The 13942-nt window shown below is 39.3% G+C and overlaps 1 protein-coding gene across 1 annotated transcript in view; it reads right to left on the reverse strand.

Moving 5' to 3' along the window:
• Window positions 1-1912: 1912 nt before the first annotated feature.
• The window catches only part of klf5l (Kruppel-like factor 5 like), a 27363-nt gene continuing 15333 nt past the window's right edge, over window positions 1913-13942 (reverse strand). The window contains exons 2-4 of the mRNA XM_031308229.2: window positions 13594-13942; window positions 12513-12572; window positions 1913-2912 (exon numbers count right to left, since the gene is read on the reverse strand). The exon at window positions 13594-13942 is cut by the window's right edge and continues 576 nt beyond it. Of these exons, the coding sequence (XP_031164089.1) occupies window positions 2734-2912; window positions 12513-12572; window positions 13594-13942 (588 nt within the window). The 3' untranslated portion in view covers window positions 1913-2733. The remainder of the gene's footprint in view (window positions 2913-12512; window positions 12573-13593) is intronic.

Raw genomic sequence — 13942 nt, forward strand, 5'->3', positions numbered from 1 at the left:
ACTGCAGGAGCCACAACTGACAATTAATGTCGTGCAATCAAGTGAACGTTAACCTCCCGTTCATCAGGACTGACTGCAATCTGTGAGAGTGTATGTACCAGCCTCACTGTTCATAAAAAACAATCAGGAATGATTACATAACAAGTCTATCCACCCACCTGTATCTTCTTTTGAGTTAAAGTGTTGAACAAATACAGGAAAAAAAAGAGGGGGAAACAGCGCTGAATAGAGACTGCAAGCAAACCGCAAACTGTTGTCAGAGGAGCTTGGTCACCGTGGCAACGGGTAATGTCATGGATACAAACATTGGCAAATCGCTCTGCTCTCTGAGCTCGACAGGTATTACCTGTGCTGAAACAAGCATAACTAGGCGATTATTAAGTTTTCCATGGAGAGTTCCCTGATTGTGTCGGTTGATTGTTTGTTTACTCTTTTCTTTTTTTTTTAGGCCCTTAAAAGGAAGATTATATCTCAAGGAAGTTTCAACATGGAATATTACTCATATTAACATTTGATGTAAATAAAAAAAAAGTATAAATCTCAATACATTCATTGTATTCTCAGACACACATCACACACATATAAACAAGTATTTACAAAGGCAGGATGGAGGGACATACATCTGCAGCTCTCCTTCAAAGTTCATACCTCAAAATGATAAGACATGGTGATGATTATGATGATGGAGTTGGTGGCGGATTTGTAGGCAAAAAAAATAGTTCATGTTGCTGTTGTTGTTTAGAAGAATAAGGTGTTTCCAGGATGGAATCAGAAGGAGTCCCAAATGCTTCAAGGAGCCTGACACCACAGTTTTGATAAATGCAATATTTGCAGTAAGTAATAATGCGTGAATAATAAGTGTGTGTGAATGTGTATGTATTGCTTGTTTATATGAGTTAGACCAGTGCATGTTTTAAATCAACATCTGTTCAGGGATGAGAGCAGACACCAAAATCATCTCTGAGTCCCTGGTAGATCATTAGCTCTGGTGTTAAGACTTCAGCAAACACAGTGTTGACTGTTAGCAGACGACCAGTATTATCTCTGAAATATTGCATGCTATAGAGCTAGCCATGACAGTTCTGTTCACAACTGCCATACAATTTGCATGAAATGTCAGATCTTTAGATCCCTGAAAAACTTTATGGCCTCAATCGCTAGTTTTAAGTCTTCTGCAATATAAAATGATGTTCATTTTTTAAATTATGGTCTGGCTGATTTTAAAATCGGCAATAAAGCAGGGGGTGTTTTAGGGCGTGGCTATGATGTGACTGCCAGTGAAAGTGTGTAACGTAATGTAGAGTGTAAGGGCTCTTCCCTCACTCCTCCCTCTCGTCTAAAGTCGTCACATCCGCAACCAGGATGGCTGCGCCCGTAACGGCAAACTTGACAACTCATAGCAGATCTCCACAAACCAATGGGTGACGTCACACGTGCTATGTCCATTAATATTATACAGTCTATGTTCCAACCCCCTGTTGATCTGTGGAAGGTGTAAACCACCAGGTGACTCCTCTGATACTCCTGGGGCCTCATTTATCAACAGTGCGTAGAAATGTTCTAAATTCTGTCTTACGAATTAAATTTAGCATGTGCTTAAGTACAAAAAGAAATCTGCATTTATCGAACCTGCGCAAGCCAATCGTACGCACATCAGTAAGTAATAAATCCCACTTATTCTTAACGACCATGCTCGTTCACGATTAAGCCATTTGCATTCAGAAACGCCTCCAATTAACCATATATGGTTTTGAGAAGTTCCTGCTACTGGTAGATGAGGTTGGATCCAACCAACAATATTGTTTGGTTCACTCAGTGCAGGAGGAATTACAAACAAAAGAAAAAAATCCTGCATGGGAGAAGGTCACGAATATCATGACACAAATCCAGCAGTACATTTTTGGGGAAGCGACACCTACTTAGAAGCCACTCTGTGCCCTCGCCAAGCAGATCAGCGCGATCTTTGAGCGCATTGTTTGCCAAGTCTTCCCGTAACCCAAGATAAGCCATTGCCCTATATTTCAAACATTTGTCACAGCTGTCTTTTATAGGGTTTGACAACAATTCGGCAACTTGTCTGTTTAAAATAAGACAAATGACTAATTGAGTGTTTTCTAAAAAAAGGAAACACAGGACATATGTGGATGTTGATTGCGTTATGCATACTGCGACACTCTTAAATGCTTTTTATTTGTAGTATTGCCATTCTACCACTAGATTGTGTTCGTAAGCATGGCCAGACCTGTGCTTATATATTTACACACATTCCTAAGTGTAAGTACAAGTTGGTAAATTCCACACTTTGCGTGGCAATGTTATTACGCATTACATACACACACATCTGTGCGTATGCACGGTTGATTAATGATGCTGCTGGAGTCTGTCTCTTTTCACATGCCAGAGAGTTTCACCAGGAGAGCTCAGTCTATCTCCCTCAGACCCCTTCACTGAACAGGAAACCCTGACCAACCAGTAGGTGCAGCGACAAAGACGTGATGATCACTGGTTCACCACCTGCAAACGCCACTATCTGTGTTTGTTGTTGTCCTACTTTGGATACTGCTAGATGCCTGTTATCGCTCAATTTATGGTAGCATGGAGCACCAGAATAAACATGGGTGCACAGGGATGATTTTGGTACTGTGCCTGTTAAGTTCAGGTGGCTGTAATGTATGGATACTGCTATATTTGCGTGTGATAACGTGATGGTTTGTACATACAGATATGTCTAAGTTAGTTCTGGTGACGCTTCATGTGCAGGGCCAGGTGGTCAGAACGTGAGAAGCAGCGGCTGCAGGCGACGCACTTGAATGGTTTGGCTCCGGTGTGTTTCCGGTAGTGTCTGGTGAGCTCATCTGATCGGGCGAAACGCCAGTCACAATTTTCCCATGTACAACGGTACGGCTTCTCACCTGCAAGAGAGAGAAGGACAGGATGGAGGGATTAGAAATTTTCAGAACATTTTCTCAGACTTGAAAAACAAACATTTTGTGTCTTTTTGTATATTTAGTCTGTTTTACAATGTTAATTTCCAGCAACACCCCGATTCATTCAGACAGTGTCCAGTTGTGCTGCTGGTCACTGAAAAGCCACACTGCAGTAAGTGCCTTGCTCAACGACACCTCGGCAGTAGTTTTAAGGCAAGGGAAGAGTGTTACCTTACCCACATTTTTTCAGGGACAGAGCTAACACCATGACATATTTGAAAAGATGAAGAGGGTTTGCATGATATAGCTAAGTAACTACAAAATGCCTGTATTGCTTTACATTAAAAATAGGAATTATTTAGTATTTCCTTCCTTCCAGGCAGGGATTGGTTTTCCCGTTTGTATCGATTTGCTATGAAAATCTATTTCCAAGACTTGAAACTTGGTCAAAATATATCCGATAATGCGATTATTTATCCCACTTAACAGTGTGTGACATTTATTCTTCTTTTTGTCAAACATATAGTGTATCATATATAGTGTGCACGGCAACACAGTCGAACAGGAGCTCTTTTATAAACTCTACATGTTGAGGTGTTAAATGCATTTTGATATCTAAAATTTGAGAAGACGACCAAATAAGCAGTAGTTGCTGATGTTTGGTGGTTTTTTCTCAACTTGTCTGTTCCTGCCCTATTGGACAAATAAAGTGATGTCAACACATCAATGACATTGGTGACAAAAATGTCCTTTCATAATAAAACCTGAAAGTGTGAGTGTGTGTCTGCCTACACAATGTAAAGGGGGGTAATCAGTATTTGGGTATTTTTAAATGGCAGTTAGCAGCGTGGGTGAGAAAGTATGTGCTTGTAGTGTTCACGGCTCCCTCTTGTAAACACTTCGCTTATTTCCATCAAGCTGAACGCCGAGATAAAATCACATGGAGCTACATTTGAGACAATGGGCTCATCCACAAGAGCATGTAACAAAATGTTGTGGTTGTTTTGCTCTGTTAACATGTACAATAATATGTATGTGGTATTCCTTATTAGATTAGAGAGTCAGAAAGAGAGACAATATGGCATCTCCAAAAATAAAAAAATAAAAAAGTCTAATTTAAGTGATTTTCATGTCTTCACTTGACTCAAAAGAGGACTTGGTTGCTTCATTCACAAAACCATTGCAGAATGAAAAAACAAATGCACCATTGCAACCATGAGATTATGCTTAATAAAATTATAATAATGTTTAATTATCAAATTCCAGGAGTGCAGTTTGTGAGGAGCTGACAGCAGTAACCGCTCTGTGTGTGTGCCATCACAACCCACTTTGTAATAGAGTGTACTGTAGTAACTGACACACCTTTTTTACAGTTACATGTGTCATTGTCAGACCAAGTGTGTGTGTGTGTGTGTGTGTGTGTGTAGAGGGAGAGAGAGCGCTCATGGGTCATGACTGCCTTGAGTTTTTTATACCAAAAACAGAAGGAAGAAAAACATTCTTACTCTCTGATACAACTTTCGTTTGTGAAGTTATTCATTTATGATGGAGGCAATTTGCATTCTTTGCAAGAAGCAGATATCTGACCAACTAATGTATTCTTTGAATTTATTTCACACTGGGGTAAATGCCAATATGCTCGAGGGGTTTCTTCTGTACCTACTGAAAAACTTCCTGTAGGTGAGAAAATGCTGCTCAGTGGAAACTTCAGGATGTAAAATCAGGATGTGCTTAGGAAAATACAGGACCTGGACCTGGAATGTCTCTCATAGCTAAATGACAACATTGGTTGTTTACAAAGACCGGCTGTGTGAGTGTTAGTAAGGCAGCCACACTGGTAAGAGGAAGACACGCCAACAGTAATTGCTTCAGGTTTTGGCAGTAGGCTTTGCTAACGTGCCCTGTGGAGTTTTTGACCAATAGTCGGACTATGGAGCAATGTTTGATGAATGTCTGCCTGTTGTATTTCGATCTCACGCTTGCAAGCATAGAGAGAAACAATGCTACAGTTTAAAATACTCAACCAAATGTTGAATGAGGAAGGAAATGCATTCATAAATAAAAGCATATACTATCGTTTTATAAGTATAAAGTAGTCCTGGATGAGAAGGTATGAAAAGAGTGAACCTTTTAAATGGAAATTCAAAGCACTGAAGAATAATGAGCCATGTAAATCTTAAAACAACACTTATCCTACTCCACCCAAACACTGACATTTTTCTGCTGTGCCACAACGTGCTATTGCCAAACAGTGAGCTAATGATCAACAAAGAGTAAAAGCTCTGTTGAAAAGGTGGGCACGCAACAGGAAAGAAAATGTCATCTTTCATAGCCGAGGTGGAAATTAATGTCTGAGAATCAATGCAAGGCATGAGCACAAACCAAACTGAGAAGGAGATAACTAAACAATAAAACTCTGCTGAAGCCAAATTCCTTAAACTGGGGTTTGGTACTTTCCAGAGCCAAAAGTAAAAGAGTTAACGTCCTTAACAAAGTTTAAAATCTCTAAAGTGCATCATTTCAGAATATAAAGGATTCCGTTTGTATTTATCATTGGTTTTTCCCTCAACAAGTACTAAAAGTAATAGATTTTTAAATAATGTTTTGTCTTGAAGTGTTAACTCAATGTCCTCCATCCTTTTAAAGAAGAATGTTGTTTTCAGTTTTTTTTGTCAGATGTTATCCCATAGATGTTTAATGCCACCAAATGTAATTTCTACACTGCGTTCCTGGCTGAAAATCCCAGAGGAAACTCTTTTATTAGCCAGTGTTGAGGGAATGTGGCTGTCTTTGGCTGTTTGGGCCATCAAGTGCTCATTACCAGTATGGGCCTCGTTAGTGCTGATTAGATAGCTTCTGCTGTTGAACGTTAATCACTCAGTGACAGCCATTAGTGGAACAAGGGGGTCCAAAGAGCACACAGGGAGGGTCAGGTGATAGAAAGAACAAAAAAACAAGTATAGCAGAAAGTGTGTTTTTGTGTGTGAGTCTCTTAAAATGGCATATTTCTAAAATATCTCATCCTTACTAGTCAAATATATATATATATATAAAAAAAAAAAAATCTAAAATAATCAAAGTCATTATAAACACGTTTGGAGTATTTCCTCTAACCCGACAATTAAACCCGGGAAGCCTTTTTTAAAACAGAACAGAAACAGAAAGCAGTTTATTGCCATAGTAGTGGAACTACATTGAATTTGCCTTGGTGATTGGGTGCATGCATACAAACAAACAAACAAACAAACAAACAAACAAACATACTTTTATCCAACAAGCACCTAAACCCAACACATCAGAGGCTCAGAGGAACTCCAGCCTCCTATCAGGACAATATCCTGTTTCTAGAGTTAGCCGCTCTTGATGTGTGTGTAGAGGTGGAGTACAAATGTCTCCATATAAAAGGCCGAAGCTCTCGAGCTGCAGGTGTGTTTGGTTTTGCTCTGTAGCTGCACTGTCGGGGTCAAAAGCACAGCCGCCTCTCTTAGACTATTATCGCTGAGGGCTAGCAAATAGGCTGGTGAAATATGACACATACACACACACACACACACACACACACACACACACACACACACACACACACAGAACAAACATACTTGAGTGGTATATATTCCTAAAAAAGCTGCCAAAAGGTCAGGTGAAAACCTACCCCTCCACCCATCTGTACATGCTTTCATTTTCCTTTGTCTAAAGGAGAACAATTATTAAAATATAGATGTAACATGATTTACTTTTTCAGCTAAGTGAGTCTGCACTCATTTAGTCTGCAGTGATTTATAGCTATGCAGTTTCTCTTCTCCCACTTTTTTAGCTTTTTATGAATAAATATATATATATATATATATATGGAAATCTTTTTTGGATTTGGAAGCATGATACTGTAACTAACACATACATTATCTCTTAACATGTCAGTTCACCAGGCTGCTCTTGCTGAAAACGTGCAAGTCAACAACGCTCAAAAGCCTTTACAGGCCTTTGTGTTAGATGGACAGCAGCTGTTTGATCAGGTGGCTGATTAAATACGGCCAAACTATTATCTCTCTCTCTCAAACACACACAACTACTAATGAGTGCATGCACTGAATACGTCATAAACCATAATGGACACTTATACAAACACAACCAAAAACACACAAATGTACAGGCAGTGTAACAATGCATCAATCACTTTGGGACAAATAAAAGCTTTTGCTACTGTACATGTGAATATGAACTTTGTAAGGACTAATATATATATATATATATATATATATATATATATATATATATATATATATATATATATATATATATATATATATATATATATATATATATTTTTACTCTATAGGGGGCTTCAAGTCTCTCTGACACCCTGAACCTGCTGCATGAAAATTTTGTAACGGCTCTTGTGATTACTGCTGATTTCTCTCTGCAGTTATACCTAATAAGGACGCAGTGAGGTTTGAATGAAGTCTGTATAAAAATAATCTACTCAAAAAAGGGTAATTAATTCACTCACACTTGTGGAAAACCTGAAATAACAAAATTGCTTTACTTTAAGCCAAAGCGCTTTTTTCTGAAGTGTTCTTGTCCATTAATAACTACTACCTTCGCTGCATATAGCACGTTTAATCTTAAGCAATTTACATTTCAAATAAAGGCATTTAGCTGATGGTCTTATTAAGGCTAACTCAAAAATGAGTCTAACATTTTAATTTAATGATTTAAATTCCTAAATGCAACTGACAAAATCACAGTGAAATAACATCAGTCATATGAAAATGTAGTATAATACATCAGGATTATGATTATAACATTTTATAACCATCTCTGCCTGGTTTTACTGAGTCAAAGAGCAAACACCTTCAGGCTCTCCAGGACGCCCATAAACTCTTTGTGGACCTCTTAACTTTATCAGCTCAGTTAGTGTTTGTAAAGAGGGCTGGAGGGTTCCCTAATCAGGCTGATAGCACTCTACTCTTTACACATACATGTACACACACACACACACACACACACACACACACACACACACACACACACACACACACACACAATTACAAAAGTCAATGTGTTGAACTCAAATGGCTGCTGAGGCCATGGTCAAGGTTTCCTGTACCAGTGGGAGGGGCAGTTTGAGCTGTCAATAAGTGCAGATAGTGATGCATTACAACAACATGCACATCAACAGCTCACAGGTGGTTTATGCCTTGATCAAATGCACCTTGGCAATGGTTGCTCTTTCAATTGATAACATTGCATCTGTGCTGCTGGAGGGATTCAAATCGGCAGCCTGTATGTGGTCTGCCAAATAGATGTTAACAGAGGTGGAAGAGGTATTCAGATCCTTTACTTAAGTAAAAGAAGAAGAAATATCATAGTCTAAAAATACTTCATTACAAGTATGTACTTGAGTAAAAGTACATACCTACACACCCACACAACTTCCTGATACTATCGCTTTCAGGTAAAAGAAAAAAAGTCATATCTCACTTCCAGTGTGTTGAAATAGACAGTTTCACCATATTAACGATTGTCTGCTGACACATGACAGTGTTGATGCAACATCTATATTATTATGACTGTAAAGAATGACAGCATGGATATAGAAATGCTTATTCTGACTTATTCGTTATGTGAAAAGTCCACATAACGATTAATCAATTAATCGATCGTAAACGGCAACAATTTTTAATTTTCGTTTTCACCTTCTCAAATGTGAGAATTTTCTGTTTTTTTTCTCCTAAACAGAATATCTTTGGGTTTGGGACTGATGGTCTGACAAAACAATTCCAATGTCAATTTGGGCTTCTGGATATTGTGATGGGTATAGTTGTTCTGATAGATATAGTATTCACTGTTAAATGACATGTTTAACCCCAACCCAGGAACTGTTGATGTCTGTAATGACCATTAAATCCCAAAGTCACATTCTAATGGGGACACAAAGATTGTATTTTATTTTATCAGTAAGTCTGTCAATAACTGTCCATCAAATGTAAACAAGAGCGCAAAGAGACATACTCTATGTTAAGAATCTATGTGAGGAATAATAATCAAAATAATAATTATGTCTGGAGCCAGGCAACAAGAAAATATTTAAAATCAACTGGAAGCCAATGTAAAAAGGCTACAATGTTATCTCTTATATTTGCTGTTGATCGGAGACTGGCTGCAGCATTCTGTATGAATTGAAGGTGTAACAGGTTTTACTACTCAAGTTGGCAAACAGAGAGCTGCACTAATCAATTTTGGAAAAGATAAAGCACAAATGACTACCGTCTACAAGTCAGAGAATGAAAACATTTTTAAACGATTTTAAGTTGATGCAAACAGGACTGAACTAATTTAATAATGCAGGTTTGTAATGCAAGTTCAGAGTAGAAAACTGTTTCATGTAAGTTGTCAGGTTAGCAAATTCATCAAATATTTTAGTTCAGTGAGCAGAAAATGAGTTGGAGAAGAAATGTTAAGGCTACAGATGATTTGTCCTGGAGGAAGCGCGCACACACACACATGCGCGCACACACACACACACACACACACACACACACACACACACACACACACACACACACACACACACACACACACACACACACACACACACACACACACACACACACACACACACACACACACACACACAGGACCTATGACAGAGCCTTGAGTCATCATTAACTGAATGCAAAACAAGACTAGGCAAGTCTGGTTTTACCAGATCACAAGTAAAGCCTGATTGTGATATTCACCAAGTGACCAGAATGAGTAAACCAGGGCATTTATTTTTCCTTGATACATGGCAGTCTGTTACATGGCAGAAGGGACTGCCGAGTGTAAACGGCTTTATTCAAGGGGACGTTACTTGGCTGTTTATTGTAGTCGTAAAAGCTGCCTATTCTACAAATACAGTTGCTAAGTTATCAACACTGGGTGATTTTAAGTGTGTCTTATTGCAGTAGATATGAAAGGAAGAAAGAACAAATTGTTGCTTTAATTGTTGTTTTTTTTCTTGTGAATAACTGTAAAATTATTCAAATAAAGCAATCTGAGAAGGAGTAACCTCTCAACCTCAACACAACCTGCAGACCATTAACCTGTGACAAGTGGTCACAGTAAGACATAGCTTTGTTTTGAGGGATCAAAATCCCAAAAAGTTGGGAGCCAATTGGATCTCCTTGAAATTGTTATACATGCTCATCTTAACGATGTTTTGGTCTGTCAGTCAGGAAGATTCACTTGCCGACATTCATTTGCCACATCGTGTTAAAGCCCAGCAAAAAGAACCACAAAAAATAGAATCATGCCTACAGTGAACAGAGGAGCTTGACAGTTTAAATAATTTGATATCAAACCTCCTCCAGGTGCCAAATTGTTTTGCAGCTGTGCATTGATAGGCAACCACAGATGATTCAACTATTGACAACGTCGCACTTCAAAGAAATATCATAAGTGTCAAACATCAAAGCGATACAGTGACAGTGAGAGCGTTAATCTGACCATGTTATACTGGCTACTGGAGAATGTACTGTATAAAATACTGAAAAGTTTTCATTTTAACAAAAGATTATTATTTAAACTTAGATGACCATGGTAACAGTGTAGCAGCCACTTGGTGTGCTGGTAAACTTAATAATGCAAATCTCTCCAGTATGATCCATACATGACATTTCCCTTACAGTTTACATTTGCACTGGAATTGTCAACAGCATACTTGTCTGTCTCTACTCTCTTACTTCTTTATTTTATTGTTTTGTTAACTATTCTCACTGCATATTTTACAGTCTTTGTCTTTTGCGCTGCTGTATCCTTTTGCAACAGCCCAACTTCCCTACTGGGATCCATTACGTTTGATCTTATCTATTTATGACCATTGAGAGATCTGTTTCTATTTGCACACTGATTCATGTGATCGCTCTTTCTCTCACTGTTGTCATACTGGAGCTTGCGGCTTTTATCGCATGAGTAAATCTCCAAAATCCAGGTCTGAGGTTCCTGGGAATCTACAGGTTTCATCTTACAGAAGGGAAACACATCGAAACCAGCCTTCCCCCATTCTGCAAACCCCCCACCTTCCTCCTCCTCCTCCATCCTTAGAAAAGGGACTAAAAAAGCAGGAGTAACTGGTTTGGCCTTCGTTTTAACAACACATCTTCCCTCTTTTCTTTCCTCTTCCCTTCATCCTTCTCCTCCTCCCTCGCTTCTTTGTTCTCTCTTTCTGGGGAAGCTCAGAGGACAGGTATGAGCATGTATAAACATGGCGGAGAAAAAACAAAGACTCCTGAGCAAACTAATGTTGCTTCTGTGTTGCTTTTCCTCTTCATTATGTTCTTCACCTCTATTAAAGTTAGTGGGTGTATCGAAACTGGCGATGTGACAAAATATGCAACATACAAATAAATAAGCTGAAGCCAACTAAGCGCTGAGCTTAATGGTTGCAGTGGTAAGATTGTGACTGGACAGTCACATGTTTTGAATCCGAGGATTAGTTAGGATATCTAGACAGACAGTGAATAAATGTGATTTCACAGGGCAGCACAAAGATGTGCATTTGTGCCTGAACTAAAAATCTCTTTATTATTATTATTTTCTTTTACAAGCCAAAAAGAGAAAGCCATTTTTTTTTTACATTAAAGAATATAAAGTTGTATTTAGTACTATTTTCAATCAGACAGCCAGTCAGCCAGTCAGTGACTGAATCTCTAATCAGAAAATCCAGTCATCTGTTGCAACTGATGCGGTAGGGTGAATAAAACCTAAATCAGCCAGATAATTCTCTACTGTGTTGAATGGATTATTGTGTTAATTCAGGAAGAATTTCTACTTCACCATTAAAAGCTTATTCATCAGTAACTTGGCCACTAGCTGCCCCATAACCCATCCAATCATACCAATTTTGATAAAAATGGTGATTTTACTAAAGTGTCTGTGACTAAACTGTATGCAGATAAAGTAGTAGTTGGAAAAGACCATTCAGAATTACCCAAGCGGCAACTTCCGGTGCTGACAAATGAAGCCAACACAGAAGTGGCGAAAAGTGCAGTTCCTTGAATGACCACTTGAGACTGGCTTTAAAAGCGAGTCAATCCCCGTAGACTCCTAAATTAATCTGCCCAACTTTACAGCAGAAATAAACATGTTAACAGCGTAGTACAAACGGTTTTGGTCCCTATAGTGAACTTTCTACTTGAGATAACTGTACAGTTTTTTTTATAACTCACTCATTTAAATAACATCAAGGCTTAAAATGATGCATAATTAAGGGCATGCCCCTTTGAGTGACAGGTGTTTGCCATCACAGGAGACTGAAGGCCTGCCTCAGATCCATTCACGCTCCACCTCTTCGGCCATTTTTAGATTGGCGTCCTTAGGCAACATCAGACACTGCCAAGATGGCGACAGCTGGAGCCACCGGGAGCCGCCCACTTTGAGCTTCATTTAGGCTTTTCAGTACACGGAAACTATGTCCATATTTGACACAGTCTATGGATTTAGCCATCAGAAAGCTGATAGCGGACAGTAAAGTGCAATTATATTTCATGGCAAAGAAACTGTCCGTCTAATTCAAGATAACCCCCCAGAGAATATTTTTCTCACCTGTGTGCGTCCTTTGGTGTGCCTTCAGATGAGAGCTCTTTGTGTAAACTTTGGAGCAGCCTGAAAAGAAATCACAGAGATCATGAGCCAGGCTGACAGCAGAAATGTGCTCACCTGACGCAAAGTTTACCTTGGCCATAAAGCTGTTATCCAAAGATGAAAATGTTCCGTTTCTTGAGTTGTTTTTCACCCATGACCCAGTGAGACAACACAGGAACAACAAAAACACTCACACACTTAATCAAAATCTTGAAGGCTGAATAATAGACTTATTGAGATCAATGTTTTTGCAGTGTGTTATCAAGAATGCTAACAACCTGGTTTCGGTTTGCAACATGTAAGAGAGAGGCATTGTATTACTGACAGATTCACATTTGTGCTTTTGCTTTGGGAGTGAAGTTTATTTACACAACAGTGACATTGGTAGAGAGCAATTTGAACCAACTTGTTGGAGTGATTATGTTGAAACTTGTTTTCATGTGTTACTTGTGTAGCAAACCGTTAAGAAAGCCCAGAAAATCTTACAGGGCTCCAGCTTCTGATTATGCATATTGTGTTAAAAATAAAAGTATACAGTAGTAGCGCGTATGGGCAGATTTTTGAGTGCAAACTGTATTGAATGTTGCCCAAGGCGCTCTACATGTGATCAGTGGTACATGCCGTGCTCACTGCAAGGTGCACAGTACAGAGGCAAAGTGTGGCGTCGCCAACCTGTGCCATGTAGCAGGAAAGCTATGAGGTAAGAACCTGACAATCAAGAAGGGTTTGTGTGCATGAAATGCCCTTTTCATCCATCTTCGGTTGCTTTCAGGTTACAAGGTTTGGCATGTAAATGAAAAGATGCTGCCAATGAAGCTTTAATTTCAGTGACGCTATCTTGCAACTGGTAGAATAATCTGTTTAGTTTGAAGACATTGTTAGAAGTCTAAAATCTTTTAAAAAAGTAGAAGAACTGTTAAAACCGAAGATGTGTCTTGCCCCCAGAGGAGAATTATTAATCTCACTCAATGAAAAATTATTCTTAAATTAAGACAAACATGTTTTACTGTGATGTAAAGTTACATGCAAATAAAACACAGACCTGGGTAGTCACAGAAGTGGATCCTCCTCTTCTCCAGCTCTGGGTTGTTCCGCCTGTTGTATTTGGGACCTGTCAGGACACCCTGGCCGTGTGTCATCAGCATGGCATGCGGGGACAACCCCGTCACTTTCATCCCTCCCATACTCTGCAGGTATGGAGGCTGAAGTTGGGGTGATAAGCTGAGCAACTCTGCCTGACCGTCTGGGCTCCCTGGCTGAGAGTTTGGGGGTGAGGGTGGCAGGCTGTGGGGCGCTGTGTGCTGGGATGAGTTGGCCGGAGAGGCTTGGTAGTAACCATGGTGCTGGGGTAGTTGGTGCTCAGCCATCATGTAGTTGCCGTTGCCGAGATT

The sequence above is a fragment of the Sander lucioperca genome, chromosome 13, assembly GCF_008315115.2.
Source record: "Sander lucioperca isolate FBNREF2018 chromosome 13, SLUC_FBN_1.2, whole genome shotgun sequence".
NCBI lineage: Eukaryota > Metazoa > Chordata > Actinopteri > Perciformes > Percidae > Sander > Sander lucioperca.